The sequence below is a fragment of the Brachionichthys hirsutus genome, chromosome 11, assembly GCF_040956055.1.
Source record: "Brachionichthys hirsutus isolate HB-005 chromosome 11, CSIRO-AGI_Bhir_v1, whole genome shotgun sequence".
In the NCBI taxonomy this organism is placed as follows: Eukaryota; Metazoa; Chordata; class Actinopteri; order Lophiiformes; family Brachionichthyidae; genus Brachionichthys; species Brachionichthys hirsutus.
Window position 1 is genome coordinate 128,801 of NC_090907.1, and position 20,739 is coordinate 149,539.

At 51.7% G+C, this 20,739-nt stretch overlaps 2 protein-coding genes across 2 annotated transcripts; both read left to right on the forward strand.

Moving 5' to 3' along the window:
- The first annotated feature begins 1,182 nt into the window (after positions 1 to 1,182).
- Positions 1,183 to 2,472, forward strand: sst1.1 (somatostatin 1, tandem duplicate 1). Its single transcript, XM_068745443.1, has 2 exons — positions 1,183 to 1,311; positions 2,251 to 2,472. Exons 1-2 carry the CDS (start codon positions 1,183 to 1,185, stop codon positions 2,470 to 2,472), a joined length of 351 nt encoding a protein of 116 aa, XP_068601544.1.
- A 3,135-nt stretch (positions 2,473 to 5,607) lies between these two features.
- Positions 5,608 to 19,683, forward strand: ece2b (endothelin converting enzyme 2b). Its single transcript, XM_068745088.1, has 20 exons — positions 5,608 to 5,661; positions 8,222 to 8,305; positions 9,359 to 9,494; positions 11,531 to 11,746; positions 11,833 to 11,957; positions 12,162 to 12,308; positions 12,383 to 12,448; positions 12,509 to 12,697; positions 13,991 to 14,133; positions 14,203 to 14,317; positions 14,699 to 14,809; positions 14,887 to 14,985; positions 15,076 to 15,153; positions 15,242 to 15,345; positions 16,493 to 16,603; positions 16,837 to 16,904; positions 17,021 to 17,211; positions 18,723 to 18,818; positions 18,964 to 19,204; positions 19,297 to 19,683. Exons 1-19 carry the CDS (start codon positions 5,608 to 5,610, stop codon positions 19,138 to 19,140), a joined length of 2,310 nt encoding a protein of 769 aa, XP_068601189.1. The 3' UTR covers positions 19,141 to 19,204; positions 19,297 to 19,683.
- Positions 19,684 to 20,739: the final 1,056 nt, after the last annotated feature.

The window sequence follows — 20,739 nt, forward strand, 5'->3', positions numbered from 1 at the left end:
GAACATGCAAATGCATTAGCTTAATATGTAGCACCTCAGCTAACTAATGATGATGCTCATGTTTTGCTCTCCAATAGTCATAGCTAGTGATCAGCAAAGAACTAACCCGAACCCGAACGATCTCCACCATCTCTAGACGAACACAGACTCCGCCCCCAACTCCTCTGACTTGAGAACTGGATTAACAGACTGGACGCAGCTTTTTCAGGGTTCCACTGGGTCAACAGTACAGTACCAAAACATTTTTTGGGCCATTTAATCTTCTCCTTTTATGCTTTTATTGATAGCGGTAGCAGGAAATGGTTAGCGGTAGCAGGAAATGGTTAGCGGTAGCAGGAAGATTGCTGAACACTGAGCTTCGTAGCGTTCCTCGAACCTTCCTCGCGCTCCCCTGCTGCCATTTCACTCCATTTCAGAAATGCTAATTCATTTTGCCAGCTAGCTTGCAGCTAACAAACAGGTGCAGCCGTGTGTTAGGACACATGATGGAAGGTAGCAAACGCACAACAGCCGAGGAGGAGTCCATTAACAGAAGTGATTAAATCCAGAAGGTGAGTCAGAGGAAACGCAGCAACAACAGCTGGCGCCGCCGCGCAGCTAGGACCACCTGCTCCTGATCCAGATCGGGTCCTGGTCCTCATAGTTCCTCAGCGGAACCAGAGACGACAAAAAGACGTCTGATCACATCCGGGACATCGTCTGTCCTGATTGTCTCACTGCAGACGACGAGAGCATTTGATCATTTTTACTCATTTTCCATTGACAAACATGATCCTGGCGTGAACTCCTCCCCATCTTCAGAAAGACTCCGCCCCTCTGGACGCTGGGCTTAGAGCCAATCACGTGTTCCTCAGGTGTTTCCTTTAAGGTAAAACAGGTGATCAACGTGTCAGAACAGAACATTTGATGCTTTTCTTAAACTGATGAACGTCCAACATGATCAATACGAGTATGGAACCTCGGCCAGCGATCGATCGGACCTGATCCTGTGTAACAGCCGATCAGCAGGAAGCCGTTTGAAAACGGGTCATTTCACTAAAGCGGAGGCGGTGGAAACATCATCATCATCATCATCACTCACACACGCTCTTCATCTCCAGTGACGTCAACGGGGTGTATAAGAGACGCTCGGGCGGGACAGACGCAGAAGACCTGAAGACACCGAGACTGGCAGACAGGAAGATGTTCTCCTCCCCGCGCCTCCTCCTCCTGCTCCTCCTCACCGCCTCCATCAGCTGCTCCTCCGACGCTCAGAGAGACTCCAAACTCCGCCTGGTGCTGCACCGGGACCGGCTGCTGGGCTCCAGACAGGTAGAACCGGACAGGTAGACAGGAAGACACGGTCCAGACAGAGACAGACAGGTAGAACCGGACAGGTAGACAGGAAGACACGGTCCAGACAGAGACAGACAGGTAGAACCGGACAGGTAGACAGGAAGACACGGTCCAGACAGAGACAGACAGGTAGAACCGGACAGGTAGACAGGAAGACACGGTCCAGACAGAGACAGACAGGTAGAACCGGACAGGTAGACAGGAAGACACGGTCCAGACGGAGACAGACAGGTAGAACCGGACAGGTAGACAGGAAGACACGGTCCAGACAGAGACAGACAGGTAGAACCGGACAGGTAGACAGGAAGACACGGTCCAGACGGAGACCGACAGGTAGAGATAGGGGTGACAGAGACAGGTACCGCTATAGAGACACACAGACAGGTAGACAGAGACAGACAGGTAGAACCGGACAGGTAGACAGGTAGACAGGAAGACACGGTCCAGACAGAGACAGACAGGTAGAACCGGACAGGTAGACAGGAAGACACGGTCCAGACAGAGACAGACAGGTAGAACCGGACAGGTAGACAGGAAGACACGGTCCAGACGGAGACCGACAGGTAGAGATAGGGGTGACAGAGACAGGTACCGCTATAGAGACACACAGACAGGTAGACAGCCAGGTGGCCGTTTCTGTTCCTGATCAGCCCCCCCCTTCTGATTGTAATCAATAAACAGGAAGGGAACTGAAGGAGCTTTTATTGATCACACTGGTTCAGCTGCTTTGATGTCCAATAAGAGAGCCTGGACAAAACCCGGGGTTAAGACGCGTTTCAGTCCGTCCAGGATTCAGATCGATTATTGATAATCGCTGTCCACTGAACCCGGATCAGCTTCCAGCATCGATTAAAACGTGATAAACAAACAATCAAAGGGATCAAAGCAACCCGTCCCCACCTCAACTCGTTTCAGGACGCGGCTCGCTCCACGCTGGCCGACCTGCTGCTGGCCGACCTCCTGCAGGAGGAGAACGAGGAGCTGCAGGAGGAGAACGAGGAGCTCCGCCCTCCGGCTGAAGGAGGACCCAAAGAGGTCCGCGCAGACCTGGAACGAGCCGCCGGCGGGCCCCCGGGCCCCCGGGAGAGTAAGGCCGGCTGCAAGAACTTCTTCTGGAAAACCTTCACCTCCTGCTGAGAGCCTCCTCATCCTCAGCTCCTTCATCAGACGCGAACCTTTCTCAATGTAAACTGGATGAGACTATTTCTAATTGTTGATTTAAATAAAGTCTGTTTGAGACAAATGTTTGTTCCTGACTGTTGCTGGAGGAGGAGGAGGAGGAGGAGGAGGAGCGGGTTAGATAATGAAGGCTAACGAGGAGTGGACTGTCTTGGTTGACATGTCTCTGGACCAGGGTCTTCCTGGTCTCAGAACACGGGACACTGAGGACACGGGACACGGGACACTCGGGGTCTTGTTCACGCCTCGCTGGAGGTTTCTGGAGATCCCTGCTGAGACGTTGCCTCGGCGACCCGGACGGACGGACAGGCGGAGTGTGTCCACTGTCCCCGTGTCTCCTGCATGAGAAGAAGAAGAAGAAGAAGAAGAAGAACGTTGTAGTGCGTGTTAAAAAGTCACCTTACCGGTTACCCTGGTAACGTGCAGTACCGCGCCTGCCCACGATGACTGTGGTGTCGGTTTCATGTGTTGCCGCGGCCGGAAGGGGGCGGTGTTAGTCAACACTTCACGTCATTGTGAAGCAGGACACATCAGCGTTTGATCGCAGATCAAATTCATTAATTGATCGTCTATAAATGATGACGTTATTGATAAGGTTTATCTTCATGTTTACTAGAACTTTAATTCTTTTTTTAGTGAGTAGTAAAGTATTCAGTAAACAAATACAATCAAATAGAATCCATACAGCTAAATAAACTATAATAAACACAAACATTTACAGCTAAATAAACTATAATAAACACAAACATTTACAGCTAAATAAACTATAATACACACAAACATTTACAGCTAAATAAACTATAATAAACACAAACATTTACAGCTAAATAAACTATCATAAACACAAACATTTACAGCTAAATAAACTATAATACACACAAACATTTACAGCTAAATAAACTCTAATAAACACAAACATTTACAGATAAATACACTATAATAAACACAAACATTTACAGCTAAATAAACTATCATAAACACAAACATTTACAGCTAAATAAACTATAATACACACAAACATTTACAGCTAAATAAACTATAATAAACACAAACATTTACAGCTAAATAAACTATAATAAACACAAACATTTACAGCTAAATAAACTATAATAAACACAAACATTTACAGCTAAATAAACTATCATAAACACAAACATTTACAGATAAATACACTATAATAAACACAAACATTTACAGCTAAATACACTATAATAAACACAAACATTTACAGCTAAATAAACTATCATAAACACAAACATTTACAGATAAATACACTATAATAAACACAAACATTTACAGATAAATAAACTATAATAAACACAAACATTCACAGCTAAATAAACTATAATAAACACAAACATTTACAGATAAATACACTATAATAAACACAAACATTTACAGCTAAATAAACTACGTATAATAATCACAAACATTTACAGATAAATAAACTATAATAAACACAAACATTTACAGCTAAATAAACTATCATAAACACAAACATTTACAGCTAAATAAACTATAATACACACAAACATTTACAGATAAATACACTATAATAAACACAAACATTTACAGCTAAATAAACTATAATAAACACAAACATTTACAGATAAATACACTATAATAAACACAAACATTTACAGCTAAATAAACTATAATAAACACAAACATTTACAGATAAATACACTATAATAAACACAAACATTTACAGCTAAATAAACTATAATAAACACAAACATTTACAGATAAATAAACTATAATAAACACAAACATTTACAGCTAAATAAACTATAATACACACAAACATTTACAGATAAATACACTATAATAAACACAAACATTTACAGCTAAATAAACTATAATAAACACAAACATTTACAGATAAATAAACTATAATAAACACAAACATTTACAGCTAAATAAACTATAATACACACAAACATTTACAGCTAAATAAACTATAATACACACAAACATTTACAGATAAATACACTATAATAAACACAAACATTTACAGATAAATAAACTATAATACACACAAACATTTACAGATAAATAAACTATAATAAACACAAACATTTACAGATAAATAAACTATAATAAACACAAACATTTACAGCTAAATAAACTATAATAAACACAAACATTTACAGATAAATAAACTATCATCACCGTGTGGTACGCTGGCGCCCCCACCAGGGACAGACACAGACTGCAGCGCATTGTTCGTGCTGCGGAGAAGGTGATTGGCTGCGAGCTGCCGTCGCTCCAGGACCTGCAGGTCGGATCACAGCCGACCCTTTGACCCTCTCCCCTCAGGCAGGAGGTTCCGGTCCATCCGGACCAGAACCTCCCGCCACAAGAACAGCTTCTTCCCCTCGGCTGTGAGGAACATTGATTAATTCTGTCTCCTGATCACTTGTACTGTTCTCGTTGCACTGCGTGATTACGCTAGTTTTGCTGCTGCTAATACACATCTGTGTATCCACTCCTGCTGCTGTTTTGTGATGTGTGTGTACTTGTATTACTGTTACATGAAGCACGACTTCACCGAGAAACATTCCTGTGAACCGTCACTGACAATAAACACCTTCTGATCCTGATTCATGTTGTCATGGTAACAACAGGATAGCTCCGTGTAAAGTTCCTCATTGCTCCTTCCGGTTGAACCAGTTTAAAACCACGATCCCATCAGCACCTGCTTCATTATTCAGTAATCCTCCTCCTGATGGACTGGAACCGCCCCCCCCCCCCCCCCCCGTTTATCGTCTGTTTATGAATCATTTAACATTTTATTCTTTGTTCAATGAAATTGAACTCAACATGGTAGAAAGCAGAGGAGGAGGAGGAGGATCTTCATCATCCTCCCGTCTTCCGGCTGCAACAACAGAACGTTGGATCCCGGAGGAGGTGACGTGGACCGTGTGAATGACGTCAGAACCTCTGTCTCGGGGTGTGTTTGTTTGTGAGAGGAAGAGGCTGGTTGGATGGTGGGCGGGGTCTGCGAAAGAAGCGAAAACGCTGCAGGACAGACGGGCGGACACACAGGAGGAGGACACGCGGACAGAGGACAGAGGAGGACGGACGGGGAGGATGGGCGGACGGACCTCCAGGATGAGCGTCGCCCTGCAGGACCTCCGGAACACCGTGAGTGCACGAGCGCGCGCGGAAAACATACACGTAACCGCAACGCACACGCGCACAGACGCGTGATGCGACGCCCACGCGCAGCGGTATGTTCTCTCTGCGACCTGATTCCAATCAGCTCCCCATCACTGATTGATAGGCTGTCGTATCGATTAGTAGGCCGGTCCGCATGCAGCGGACAGGTGTGTGTGTGTGTGCGCGCGCGCCTGATGACGTCACGGATCAAACAGGCAGATCAGTGAATTCAGCATTTATTCTGAAGACTTCAGTTTAGTATTTAAATGATTTCAGGCTCAGCTGCATGACCTCACCAGGTCGCCACGCCCCTTTACAAACGTCACAGATTCCATGATTGTTTTTAGTGTAACTTCTATGCATCTCCGCTGCTGCCAGTGTGTTTGAGCAATGCAACAGGAAGTCCCGCCCCAACCTGGCGAGGTGTTTAGAGCGGCACACCTGGTGTGCTCAAGCAGTCGATGCAGGAAGTGACATAAAAGGACATTCTCTGACACTGCAGTAAATGTTCTGTTTCCTGTCTGACCTGCTGCCATGCTAGCTGCTAAGCTAATGGTCACCATAATGAAGCTGCTAGCTGCTAAGCTAATGGTCACCATAATGAAGCTGCTAGCTGCTAAGCTAATGGTCACCATAATGAAGCTGCTAGCTGCTAAGCTAATGGCCACCATAATGAAGCTGCTAGCTGCTAAGCTAATGGCCACCATAATGAAGCTGCTAAGCTAATGGTCACCAAGAAGACGCGGTTCCAGGACCCCCCCCCCCAGCCCTCTGGACCGGGATGCACCCCAGCAAGAAGACGCGGTTCCAGGACCCCCCCAGCCCTGAAGAATCCGCCCTGCCCAGCAGCAACATGCTCCAGGAAGCTGACATTAGGGGACGGTGTTCACGTAGCCTCCAAAGCTTCTGTGGGACGTTAAGGACAAATGGTTCTGATCCATTGAGACCCGTTAGCTTCCCGAGCTAATCAGCGTCAGCGCTCCTCTGGTCTGGAACTACTTCCTGATCGCTTTGGCGGCGGTCTGGCTTCCTCCGTCCAGCTGCTGCTTCGTCTTAAATGTTGGGCGGAGTTCTGTGCACCTTTCCAGAAGGACAGGCCCCGATTGGGCAGATCCACTTCCTTTTATCATTTTCTAGATCCAGATCTGGATTTGGATCCAGGAGGGCTTCCGAAAGGGCTCACCTGATCAGGTGGGTAGAAGGCTGCGTGGGGGGATGGGGGAGGTGTTTACATTTGGGGTCAGCGGTTGCTATGGAGACAACCTGTGGGTTACTGCACGCGCAGACAGGTGGTTTTTCTCAGGTGCTATTTTCACTGGAGTCGTTGGAGGACATTTTGTCCCCCTCGACTGATGTAGGCGTGATCCCACCTGCCAGTCAGAGTGATTCTGTGTGGAATCTCCATGGCAACCTGTCAAAGGTGTAACCTCCTGGGATCGTCTTTGTGCTAAGCTAGGCTAACCTGTCGTCTCGTTGTGGACGAGCGGAGACTGCGAGAGGACAAAAGACAGACGTTACGTAAGCTGCTCTGAGGTCCACCAGAGCAGAACATGGTTCACACACATTATCTAATGCCGTCTCCATGGCAACCTCGCTCGCCCCCCTCTACGTGCGTCATCAATTAAAGAGAACAGAACCGGACGAGGGACAGTGACAACAAATTGGGAGAGAGAGAGGGTTCAGTGATGGAGTCCAGGAAGGACAGGAAGCCTCGGGTCCCGGGTCCCGGGTCCAGGTCAGGTCTGATACGGAGACCAGGAGGCTTCTGAAAACGACATTAAAGCTGGGGCGTCACTCAGCGGAACCCCGACCCCCCCCCTGGCCCCCTCCGTGGAGGTACCGTAGGTCCATCAGGATCTGCATTCAGATCTGGTCTGACGTCTCCATCGGATCCTCGAGCCAGCGAACGGTGATGGGGGGTCGCCGAAGACATCAGTCTGACAGGGAGCGGAGACGGAGGTCATGCTAACCATGCTAACAGCTAGCCATGCGTCCCTGCGTGGTTCTGATCCCCGTCTACGGTCCAGATCCAGTTCTATGAGCAGAACGCAGCTAAATGTCCAGATTAAGCGTTAGCCTGACTATCAGAATGTTAGCATGTTAGCATCCATGTCTGTTCTTATGGTATTTGTTGTTAAATGGAACCTCTGAACCCAAACCAGCACTAGAACCTCAACATAAATGTTCTGCAGCTCCTTCGGGTCCAGATAAATCATGATTATTTTGCATCATTCTACATTTGATTGTTATTTATTGCTTTGATTTAAACACACAGTTGATAATAATCACATCTCTGAAGAGCAAGGAAAGGTCAGAGGTCACCAGAGGCGGCAGGTTGAATGTCGAACAATCCTTGAAAGGAACATGTTTATCTCTGCTACAGGAACGTATTCCTGGACGTCTTTTGTCCCCTTGTTGATGGGGAGGGACTGGAGTCCATCCCAGTTCAGAGTGGGCGGGAGACCGTTCCTGCCCTGCAGGTTAGCTTCTGCGTTAGCGTCGCCGCTAACAACGCGTCTACCTGTCTACCTGTCTCATTCTACAGATGTCCAGCTACAAGCAAACTACGTTTGAGGAGGAAAGGTCCGAGGCTCCGGCTGAGGCGGTCTCTTCTCCTGACGGTGTGGAGGTCAGTGAAGGCACCACACACCAAACGGACAGACAGACAGAAGTAGCCGAGGGCAGAAAGGAGGCTCGGTGACCTCCGTGCTTGTCCAACTGCAGTTGGCTGATGTCCTCGCGTTCAGATTTAAATCTCAGGACATTTGGTGCGCCAGCTCAAAGGGGGCCACCGTCCATAAAGCGAGGGAGGACGAGCGATGTCCCGGGACGTCTTAGCCAAAGCGAGGGAGGACGAGCGATGTCCCGGGACGTCTTAGCCAAAGCGAGGGAGGACGAGCGATGTCCCGGGACGTCTTAGCCAAAGCGAGGGAGGACGAGCGATGTCCCGGGACGTCTTAGCCAAGGCGAGGGAGGACGAGCGATGTCCCGGGACGTCTTAGCCAAAGCGAGGGAGGACGAGCGATGTCCCGGGACGTCTTAGCCAAAGCGAGGGAGGACGAGCGATGTCCCGGGACGTCTTAGCCAAAGCGAGGGAGGACGAGCGATGTCCCGGGACGTCTTAGCCAAAGCGAGGGAGGACGAGCGATGTCCCGGGACGTCTTCACACGCTCTGTTGTGTGGGTTCAGTTAGCATGCCGCTAGCAAGAACGTGATGTTTAGCCTAGCAATATCAGGGTCTGACGTGATGTCACACAAATGCATCATTTTCCAGTCACATGATCAGGAGAACCTCTGCAGAGTCACTGACTGGCTGATGCCGGGCAGTGGGCGGGGCTCACTCTGGACAGGTGACATTTTAGCCACCAGTTCACCTTGCATGTTTTTTGTGGAGGAATCGGGAACATCCAGCAGATTCAGGAAGAACATGCAGACTTGAAGAACCAGAACTTGAGGTTAGAGGTCAATGCTTCCTGGGCCTCCCTTCCCAGGATTCTGGTCTTAGGTCTGATAGCATGAGGCCTGCATAGATCCAGCCTTCAACTTTGGGATCTGGTTTCTGGGCCATCAAACTCCTGGAATCTCCTGGAATGTTCTTGCCTTGAGATCCAGTGGGTGGGTTCTGAAGGGGGGGTTCTGAATGAATGTTGGGACGATAATCTGCTCCCTCTGTCTCTTTCAGTTGGGTTTCAGGAAACGAGGTGTGGACATTCTAGGCAGGAGGACCCGGCTGGAGGTTCTCCTGTCGGTCCTGCTGGTAGCTGCCCTCTTGGCCCTGCTGGCCTGTCTGCTGGTCCTGGGACTAGGATTCGGTTCAGGTCAGGCCATCGATACGTTAAACTATCGACATCTTCTTTCCTCCCCCCCCCGCCTCCTGGTCTTCCCTTTATTTACTCCCACACATCCTTCTCAAGCTCCCATTTCCTTCCTGCCCCTCCCCTCCCCTCCCCTTTCCTCTCCTCTCCTCTCCTCTTTCTTGCCACTGAGCCCTCCATTCTTTAATTACTCCTGCCCTTCCTGTTGGGCTGGGGGCACTATTCACTTTTCGTGCTGATGTTAGCTGTAGTGGTAGGTGCTAACGTGCTATAGTTAGCTGTAGTGGTAGGTGCTAACGTGCTGATGTTAGCTGTAGTGGTAGGTGCTAACGTGCTATAGTTAGCTGTAGTGGTAGGTGCTAACGTGCTGATGTTAGCTGTAGTGGTAGGAGCTAACGTGCTGATGTTAGCTGTAGTGGTAGGCGCTAACGTGCTGATGTTAGCTGTAGTGGTAGGCGCTAACGTGCTGATGTTAGCTGTAGTGGTAGGTGCTAATGTGCTATAGTTAGCTGTAGTGGTAGGTGCTAACGTGCTGATGTTAGCTGTAGTGGTAGGTGCTAACGTGCTATAGTTAGCTGTAGTGGTAGGTGCTAACGTGCTGATGTTAGCTGTAGTGGTAGGTGCTAACGTGCTGATGTTAGCTGTAGTGGTAAGTGCTAACGTGCTGATGTTAGCTGTAGTGGTAGGTGCTAACGTGCTGATGTTAGCTGTAGTGGTGGGTGCTAATGTGTTGATGTTAGCTGTAGTGGTAGGCGCTAACGTGCTATAGTTAGCTGTGGTGGTAGGTGCTAACGTGCTGATGTTAGCTGTAGTGGTAGGCGCTAACGTGCTGATGTTAGCTGTAGTGGTAGGCGCTAACGTGCTGATGTTAGCTGTAGTGGTAGGTGCTAACGTGCTGATGTTAGCTGTAGTGGTAGGCGCTAACGTGCTGATGTTAGCTGTAGTGGTAGGTGCTAACGTGCTGATGTTAGCTGTAGTGGTAGGCGCTAACGTGCTGATGTTAGCTGTAGTGGTAGGTGCTAACGTGCTGATGTTAGCTATAGTGGTAGGCGCTAACGTGCTATAGTTAGCTGTAGTGGTAGGCGCTAACGTGCTGATGTTAGCTGTAGTGGTAGGTGCTAACGTGCTGATGTTAGCTGTAGTGGTAGGTGCTAACGTGCTGATGTTAGCTGTAGTGGTAGGCGCTAACGTGCTGATGTTAGCTGTAGTGGTAGGTGCTAACGTGCTGATGTTAGCTGTAGTGGTAGGCGCTAACGTGCTATAGTTAGCTGTAGTGGTAGGCGCTAACGTGCTGATGTTAGCTGTAGTGGTAGGTGCTAACGTGCTGATGTTAGCTGTAGTGGTAGGCGCTAACGTGCTGATGTTAGCTGTAGTGGTAGGAGCTAACGTGCTGATGCTAGCTGTAGTGGTAGGTGCTAACGTGCTGATGTTAGCTGTAGTGGTAGGTGCTAACGTGCTGATGTTAGCTGTAGTGGTAGGCGCTAACGTGCTGATGTTAGCTGTAGTGGTAGGTGCTAACGTGCTGACGTTAGCTGTAGTGGTAGGTGCTAACGTGCTGATGTTAGCTGTAGTGGTAGGCGCTAACGTGCTGATGTTAGCTGTAGTGGTAGGTGCTAACGTGCTGATGTTAGCTGTAGTGGTAGGTGCTAACGTGCTGATGTTAGCTGTAGTGGTAGGTGCTAACGTGCTGATGTTAGCTGTAGTGGTAGGCGCTAACGTGCTGATGTTAGCTGTAGTGGTAGGTGCTAACGTGCTGATGTTAGCTGTAGTGGTAGGTGCTAACGTGCTGATGTTAGCTGTAGTGGTAGGTGCTAACGTGCTGATGTTAGCTGTAGTGGTAGGTGCTAACGTGCTGATGTTAGCTGTAGTTAGATCTACGCTGCCTACCTGTCTCCTTCTTTCCTTTTCCTGCATCCTTGTCTGATTCTGTCGCTTCCTCTGTTTAGCGTTCCTCCTCTCGTTCCTTTCTCACCTCCGCCGATGACCTGTACAGACACCTGGTGGGGGTCTTCGGTGTCATGTCCCATGATGCTTTGCAGACAGCAGCCGTGGCCTCTGCCTGTCTGAGGCGTGCATCACGGTGGCCAGCCAGATGGTGGAGGCCATGGACCGCGGCGCCGACCCGTGTCAAGACTTCTACCAGTTCGCCTGCGGAGGCTGGATCAGGAAGAACCCGCTGCCCGACGGACGGTCCCACTGGTCCACCTTCAACAACATCTGGGAACAGAACCAGGCTCTGCTCAAACACCTGCTGGGTAAGACGGGTGGAGAGACAGCGGACCCTGTCTGGTTCAGGTTCCGGAGGGTGGATCAGGTTCTGTGCTGAGGTCTTGTCTTCCAGAGAACGGGACGTTTAACGGCAGCAGTGAGGCGGAGAGGAAGACCCAGTCCTACTACCTGTCCTGTCTCAACACACAGCGGATCGAGGAACTGGCCGCTCAGCCTCTCGTAGACCTCATCGCCAAGGTAACCACCATGGCAACCGCTTCACTCATCCCCTGCAGCTGGTACATGGGACGGACACCTGGGACCAGAGGGTACAGGTGCTGTAAGGGGCTCAGAGATCATCTCAAACATAAAGCAGAGCGTCATCAGCAAACGGGCGGAGCGTTTGATGCCTGCTGCTGTCATCTGTTCTGACGTGAACACCTGAGCTGGTTCTACCTGTAGATCGGTGGCTGGAGCCTGACCGGTCCCTGGGAGAAGGAGAACTTTATGGAGGTTCTGAAGGTGGTCTCCGGTCCGTACAGAGCTCAGCCTTTCTTCAGCGTTGGAGTCAGTGCTGATCCCAAAAACTCCAATTCAAACATCATTCAGGTGATCCGGGACCAGACAGAACTAGAACCCAAGACTGTTTAAACATGTCTCATACCTGTTCTCCCACCCTTCAGGTGGACCAATCGGGGCTTTCCCTGCCATCCAGGGATTATTACCTCAACAAGACGGCCAATGAGAAGGTGAGGATAATCGGCGCAGTTATTTCTGACCAGATGGAAGAACTGAGGCGTCCCCTCCAGGTGCTGGTGGCCTACCTGGACTACATGGTGGAGCTGGGCGCGCTGCTCGGTGGCGAGAGGACCGCCACGCGGCAGCACATGCAGCAGATCCTGGAGTTTGAGACGGCCCTGGCCAACATCACCGTCCCTCTGGACCAACGGCGGGACGAGGAGAAGATCTACCACAAGGTCACCATAGCGGAATTACAGGTGAGGCTGAGAACGCCAACGGCTGCAGCAGATGCTTCTGGGGTCACCATGGCAACGGGTGCCACGGGGCTTGTTGCTATGTGCCTGCATCTTCGTGGTTAGAAAACAGGTTTTTACATAAACATGACGTGACCTTTTCCTGAAACCATATATGTTAAGCGAGGTGACGTCTGTGGAGTGGAGCGCCCCCTACAGGTCACCCCGGTCATCTCCCGCGTTGACGAGTCACTTTAACGCATCGTCTGTTCCTGGTCTGTGGAGTGGAGCGCCCCCTACAGGCCACCCCAGTCGTCTCCCGCGTTGACGAGTCACTTTAACGCATCGTCTGTTCCTGGTCTGTGGAGTGGAGCGCCCCCTACAGGCCACCCCGGTCGTCTCCCGCGTTGACGAGTCACTTTAACGCATCGTCTGTTCCTGGTCTGTGGAGTGGAGCGCCCCCTACAGGTCACCCCAGTCGTCTCCCGCGTTGACGAGTCACTTTAACGCATCGTCTGTTCCTGGTCTGTGGAGTGGAGCGCCCCCTACAGGTCACCCCAGTCGTCTCCCGCGTTGACGAGTCACTTTAACGCATCGTCTGTTCCTGGTCTGTGGAGTGGAGCGCCCCCTACAGGTCACCCCAGTCGTCTCCCGCGTTGACGAGTCACTTTAACGCATCGTCTGTTCCTGGTCTGTGGAGTGGAGCGCCCCCTACAGGTCATCCCAGTCGTCTCTCGTTCACGGGTCACTTTAACGCATCGTCTGTTTCAGTTTTAAAACATAAATGGCTTAAAATAAGAGAAAAGTCTTTGTCTGTCTCCTGCAGGTCCAAATGTGTGAGGAAGGTCAGAACTCTGCAACGTGTTATTTCAAAAATAACTTTATTTACACTGAACAAACAGCACGCTGCTGGGTCCTTACACTGACAAATCACAAGGGGGCAGTGGAGAGCCAAGAGGTTAAAAGTCGTTTAGGGCATTAAAGACATCGGGACATGTGGACAGTGTTTTTAATTAAAAGCTATTCTCGTCTCCTGCTTGGAACATGAGTATTAAAACTTTCCTGCTAGCTGCTGCTAGCTGCTACGAGCTGCTGCTAGCTACTGCTAGCTACTGCTAACAGCTGCTAACTGCTGCTAGCTGCTACGAGCTGCGTTAGACGGCATCAGGACCTCGTGCTGTCAGCCAACCCGACAAACAGGAACCGTCTTCTGTCGGCGCGTCCCCCTCGGGCGGTGCAGTCTGCTCCCACACTGAGGAGTACTTCGGTTATGTCCCTCCGTCTGTCTCCAGCAGCTTGTCTTTGTCCGTGTTTCAGCTCCTGTCTCCGGCTGTGGACTGGTTGGACTACCTGCTGTCCTCTCTGTCCCCTCTGGAGCTCAACGACACCGAGCCCGTCGTCCTGTACGCCAGAGAGTACCTGCAGCAGGTGTCCGAGCTCATCAACAAAACAGACCGCAGGTCAGGACCCACTCTGGACGGGCCGGGACGTGTCTCCCAGTCCGACCAGCCGTCCCTCTCTCTTCCCAGTCTGCTGAACAACTACATGATGTGGACGTTGGTTCAGAAGACCGAGGCCAGTTTGGACCAGCGCTTTGAGAACGCTCAGGACAAGCTGAGAGAGAGTCTCTACGGGACAAAGAAGGTACTGCATGGTCCAAACGCTGCGTTGTTCTGGTTCTGATCCAGTGATCTCTGTCACTGCAGCAGCTGGTAATCCGCCCACCTCCAGTGGTTCCCAGTTTGCCGATGGAATTGGACTGGTTTTGAACATTTCTTCTTACTGTCTGTAATGGGTTCTGTAAAAATGGTTCTTCCCAAACATGGGGTGCACCTTGACTGCCCCCTGGTGGTTAGGGTTAGGTGTGATTCTGTATAAAGTGGGTGTGGTGTCATCGGGTGGTTCTGGTTCTACTGGGCTGGCATGGCTTCCCTGGAGGTTGTTCTGGGGCAGCTGGTTATGTCTGGTTTTAATGGAAGCCAGCGATCTGGTTCTGGTTCAGGTTCTGGTTCTGCTCGGTTGCAGGCCTGCGCCCCCCGCTGGCAGACGTGTATCGAGGACACAGATGACACGCTGGGCTTCGCCTTGGGCTCGCTGTTCGTTAAGGCGACCTTCGACAAACACAGCAAAGAGATTGTGAGTCACGGCGGGGATCGTGATCGTGTGATTGGTTCAGGTGGATCCCGGATCTGATTGGGTCTCGTCTCGTCCAGGCAGAGCAGATGATCAATGAGATCCGTTCAGCGTTTAAAGAATCTCTGGATAAACTCAGCTGGATGGACGAGCAGACGAGACAGGCCGCCAAAGACAAGGTACGCAGACAGGTGGGCAGACAGGTGGGCAGACAGACAGGTAGGCGGAGGTTCTGATTGGTCCAACTGTCTCTGATTGCTCCTCACCAGGCAGACGGGATCTACGATATGATCGGTTTCCCAGAATTCATCCTGGAGCCCAAAGAGCTGGATGACGTTTACGACGGGGTGAGTCACAGCTTCACCTCCACTCAGGCGGGACAGGTAACGCCCTGCTGCCCCCTGCTGGTAAAGCCCTCTAACTGTTGTGTTTCAGTACGAGGTATCAGACGACAGCTTCTTCCAGAACATGTTGAACTTCTTCAACTTCTCATCCCGAGTGATGGCCGACCAGCTGAGGAAGACTCCCAACAAAGACCAGTAATAAAGATGAAGACCAGTGACACACACACGTCTCGTGTCCTCAGAACCCGGCCCAGTAACACGCGCACGTCTCGTGTCCTCAGAACCCGGCCCAGTGACACACACACGTCTCGTGTCCTCAGAACCCGGCCCAGTGACACACACACGTCTCGTGTCCTCAGAACCCGGCCCAGTGACACACACACGTCTCGTGTCCTCAGAACCCGGCCCAGTGACACACACACGTCTCGTGTCCTCAGAACCCGGCCCAGTTACACGCGCACGTCTCGTGTCCTCAGAACCCGGCCCAGTAACACGCACACGTCTCGTGTCCTCAGAACCCGGCCCAGTTACACGCACACGTCTCGTGTCCTCAGAACCCGGCCCAGTAACACGCGCACGTCTCGTGTCCTCAGAACCCGGCTCAGAGTTTGAGCTCACGGAACCAATCAGAACATTCTGTGCCATAAATCATTTATATTATCAATCATCCTTTCAATTTCTAACATTTAACATTTAATGGTAGCGTCAGACCTGAACGCTGGTGTGCTAACGTTAGCTGCGGTTGCTACATGTGTGCTAACGTTAGCTGCGGTTGCTACATGTGTGCTAACGTTAGCTGCTGAGTGTTTCTCAGGGACACAAACCCAAACGTTTGTTTGTTCCGGCAGTCGTTCCATCCCATGCTTTGTGATTGAGTAGCTCGATGCTAACAGGAAGTCTACTGGGAGTGTGCCGGTACCTTTTTCGATGAACGACTTTCGATTCTATTAGCACAGCTCCTCCGTTTGGTCGGGTAGCTTCACGTTTTCATTGGTTCCTTTTAGCAGCTTTTAAACCACAGATTCACGATGTCGTAAGGGAAGTCTGATGGTTCAGCTCTTGTCTTAACGAATGTCATTCGACCGCCGTCTGGACCGACGGGTTCGTCTGGACCCGGGTTCGTCTGGACCCGGGATCGTCTGGACCCGGGATCGTCTTATTGGAGAAGGAGCTCGCCGTTTGTCAGGCGGATGCTAATTAGATGGACTCAAAAACCAGACATGCACCAACCCAAAGAACAGGCGGGTCCAGTCCAGCACTGGTTCTGGCTCCAGGACCGGACTCACTCTGAGCTGGTGGTTGAGGCCGTTAAAGTAACTCCTGTCCTTGTCTCCTCCTCCAGGTGGAGCATGACTCCTCCTACCGTTAACGCCTACTACATGCCCACTAAGAACGGCATCGTCTTCCCTGCTGGGATCCTGCAGGCTCCTTTCTACGCCCACGATCACCCCAAGTCTGTCCACCTGTCTGCTGTTACACCTGTCCAACCAGTTCGATTAGCTTAGCACGTTAAGTGCTAAATCAGGCTCCAGGGGGCGGTGGGAGGGTTTTAGACTACCCTGGTCCTGATTGGTACACATGCTGAGATTCCTTCATGCTACTTTATTAGCTTTATTTATTAATAGTACTAATACTTGTCTCCAGCAGGCTGTTTGCTCAAACCGTTCCGTCTCGCTGTGCTAACAGGGCGCTGAACTTCGGTGGGATCGGGGTGGTGATGGGCCACGAACTCACGCACGCCTTCGATGATCAGGGTGAGTCTGGATCTCCGATCGCACGTTCTGGTCCCACCTCTGCTGAGGGGACGGGCCCTAGCATGTAGCGGCTAGCGGCTAGCACGGGTGAAAGTGGAACTCCTTCCCGCCATCAGGCCGTGAGTACGACAAAGAGGGCAACTTGAGGCCGTGGTGGCAGAACTCGTCCCTGGAGGCGTTCCGTGAGCGGACAGAATGCATGGTGGATCAGTACAGCCGTTTCCATGCCAACGGGGAACACGTCAACGGAAAGCAGACGCTGGGAGAGAACATTGCAGACAACGGGGGGCTGAAGGCGGCTTACCACGTTAGTATGGGGGTCAGAGGCAGAGCTTCCTGTCCCGGTCTCCCCTTAGACCACGTTAGTATGGGGGCCAGAGGCAGAACTTCCTGTCCCGGTCTCCCCTAGACCACGTTAGTATGGGGGTCAGAGGCAGAGCTTCCTGTCCCGGTCTCCCCTTAGACCACGTTAGTATGGGGGCCAGAGGCAGAACTTCCTGTCCCGGTCTCCCCTAGACCACGTTAGTATGGGGGCCAGAGGCAGAGCTTCCTGTCCCGGTCTCCCCTAGACCACGTTAGTATGGGGGCCAGAGGCAGAACTTCCTGTCCCGGTCTCCCCTTAGACCACGTTAGTATGGGGGTCAGAGGCAGAGCTTCCTGTCCCGGTCTCCCCTAGACCACGTTAGTATGGGGGCCAGAGGCAGAACTTCCTGTCCCGGTCTCCCCTAGACCACGTTAGTATGGGGGTCAGAGGCAGAGCTTCCTGTCCCGGTCTCCCCTAGACCACGTTAGTATGGGGGCCAGAGGCAGAACTTCCTGTCCCGGTCTCCCCTAGACCACGTTAGTATGGGGGCCAGAGGCAGAGCTTCCTGTCCCGGTCTCCCCTAGACCACGTTAGTATGGGGGCCAGAGGCAGAACTTCCTGTCCCGGTCTCCCCTAGACCACGTTAGTATGGGGGCCAGAGGCAGAACTTCCTGTCCCGGTCTCCCCTAGACCACGTTAGTATGGGGGTCAGAGGCAGAGCTTCCTGTCCCGGTCTCCCCTAGACCACGTTAGTATGGGGGTCAGAGGCAGAGCTTCCTGTCCCGGTCTCCCCTAGACCACGTTAGTATGGGGGTCAGAGGCAGAACTTCCTGTCCCGGTCTCCCCTAGACCACGTTAGTATGGGGGTCAGAGGCAGAGCTTCCTGTCCCGGTCTCCCCTAGACCACTTTAGTATGGGGGTCAGAGGCAGAACTTCCTGTCCCGGTCTCCCCTTAGACCACGTTAGTGTGGGGGCCAGAGGCAGAACTTCCTGTCCCGGTCTCCCCTTAGACCACGTTAGTGTGGGGGCCAGAGGCAGAACTTCCTGTCCCGGTCTCCCCTTAGACCACGTTAGTATGGGGGTCAGAGGCAGAACTTCCTGTCCCGGTCTCCCCTAGACCACGTTAGTATGGGGGTCAGAGGCAGAACTTCCTGTCCCGGTCTCCCCTTAGACCACGTTAGTGTGGGGGCCAGAGGCAGAACTTCCTGTCCCGGTCTCCCCTTAGACCACGTTAGTATGGGGGTCAGAGGCAGAACTTCCTGTCCCGGTCTCCCCTAGACCACGTTAGTATGGGGGTCAGAGGCAGAACTTCCTGTCCCGGTCTCCCCTTAGACCACGTTAGTATGGGGGCCAGAGGCGGAGCTTCCTGTCCCGGTCTCCCCTTAGACCACGTTAGTATGGGGGCCAGAGGCAGAGCTTCCTGTCCCGGTCTCCCCTTAGACCACGTTAGTATGGGGGCCAGAGGCAGAACTTCCTGTCCCGGTCTCCCCTAGACCGCGTCTCCTCCCGTTCAGGCCTATCGCTCGTGGGTCCGGAGGAACGGCGAGGAGACGACACTTCCTGCTGTCAACCTGACCAACGATCAGCTCTTCTTCGTGGGATTTGCTCAGGTGAGACTGACTGATGGAACGGCGTTCCGCAAGGATCTGTGCTGGGCCATCTCTGTTTCTGGGGAAGTGGTGGCTTCCGTTCCAGACTGGTGCATGCTGGGAGTTTTACACCTATTAATTCGCCGCAGCTGTTTTTGTTTTTCAGGTGTGGTGTTCCGTCCGAACACCAGAGAGCGCTCACGAGGGCCTTGTGACAGACCCCCATAGCCCGCCCCGGTTCAGGGTCATCGGCACGCTCGCCAACTCGCCGGACTTCAGCCGCCACTTCCAGTGTTCCGACGGGACGCCGATGAACACGGGGACGCGCTGCGAGGTCTGGTAGACGCCTGAGGGCGGGGGCGGAGCTTCATGAGGCCAAAGCGAGTCGGAGTCAGATTGTTCTTCGGGTGAGTTTCTTCATTAGCCGGCTGACCTGAATGATCGGCAGGTTATTGATGGGATATCAGGAGGTGATCAGTTTCATCCTCTGCGCCGTCAGTTGGACACGATCAAACGGACTTCCTGTCTGGACTCGGTGGACTTCAGAGACATGAAGGACGGACGAGGGAGCAACACAGGAGGATGAGTTCTCTTTGATGTGTTATCTCTCTGATGACATCACTGTGATGACCTCATCAGCTCACAAAGTTTGGGCTCCGTTGATCGAGAATCATTTTCCTGATCTTTTAATTGATAGTTTTAAGGAGTAAATGAAGGAATGGATGTTTATTCCGATCGAAGCTGTAATCTATTGATTATCCCTTTAATATATTCCATTTACGAAGAAAAGCTTTCGTTGTGTAAGTAAAAGTTCATGTACAGATTTATTCGTATTAACACAACAAATATCAAATATAGTTACTCAATTGTGTCTTAAATTACGTGTCTGTGTTCAAAATTAAAATCTTTAAATTTACATTCAGGGCTTGATGGAAAACCACGTTTCATTCATTCATCATTCATTCGTTCATTCATGGGGGCTGCTGGAGGCAGGGCACACCCCGGATGCGTCGCCAGCGCACAGCACCCTAAATTTAATGTAAGAATAAGCCAGTCTTCATTTAGAGACTGTCCAACCACGGACCGGCACCGACCCGGTCCAACCACGGACCGGCGCCAACCCGGTCCAACCACGAACCGGCACCAACCCGGTCCAACCACGGACCGGCACCGACCCGGTCCAACCACGGACCGGCACCAACCCGGTCCAACCACGGACCGGCGCCGTTCAGGCGTGGGAACCCGGTCCAACCACGGACCGGCACCAACCCGGTCCAACCACGAACCGGCGCCGTTCAGGCGTGCATGGAGCGTGCGTGGAGCATGAACAGGTCAGCTGACCGACGTGATGATGTCATCGTGTTCTCATTCCCGCGCTGCATGAATTAAATCTAAAGATCCGGGTCCTGAACAAACGTCCCTCGGTGCTGTGGCTGGGGGCGGAGTTACCTTGATGGGCGGGGCGTACGGTGGTACGTCTGCAGCGGCAGCGGAACACACACACACACCTCAGCGGACATGCACCGACCTGGAGATCCACCTGTCCCTGGTCCGGACCGGCTACGAAGGTGAGTCTGCGCCGCGCGCCTGAGGGGGGGGCTAACGAGCCCAAACCCGGACCGGGTGGGTTCGGCCTCAGATCGGCTGAACAGCTGTCAGTGAACGCGCGGGAAACACGCCGCAGGGGCCGCGCGGGAAAGACTGATGATGAAGAGGATGAAGGCTCGGCGGCCGGAGACGCGTTTAACCCTTTGCTGGGGGCGGTGCCCTGGAGCTAGACCAGTCCATCTGGCCCGGGACTTGAACCGGAGACCCGGCTACGGGAGAGAGGCAGAGTACATCCTGGATGTGTCGCCAGCTCGTATCGGGGCCACCTGAGCTCCATGGAGGGAACATAGAAACTCCAATCGAACCCAGAACCTTCTTGCTGTGAGGAGACAGC

What these genes read in the sequence shown, in the direction of transcription:
- sst1.1 (XM_068745443.1), top strand. Translation starts at nt 1,183, where the DNA reads ATGTTCTCCTCCCCGCGCCTCCTCCTCCTGCTCCTCCTCACCGCCTCC. An exon ending in GGCTGCTGGGCTCCAGACAG is followed by an intron (nt 1,312 to 2,250) that starts GTAGAACCGGAC and finishes AACTCGTTTCAG; the next exon opens with GACGCGGCTCGCTCCACGCT.
- ece2b (XM_068745088.1), top strand. Translation starts at nt 5,608, where the DNA reads ATGGGCGGACGGACCTCCAGGATGAGCGTCGCCCTGCAGGACCTCCGG. An exon ending in TCACCATAGCGGAATTACAG is followed by an intron (nt 12,698 to 13,990) that starts GTGAGGCTGAGA and finishes TCCGTGTTTCAG; the next exon opens with CTCCTGTCTCCGGCTGTGGA. An exon ending in GGCTGAAGGCGGCTTACCAC is followed by an intron (nt 17,212 to 18,722) that starts GTTAGTATGGGG and finishes CCTCCCGTTCAG; the next exon opens with GCCTATCGCTCGTGGGTCCG.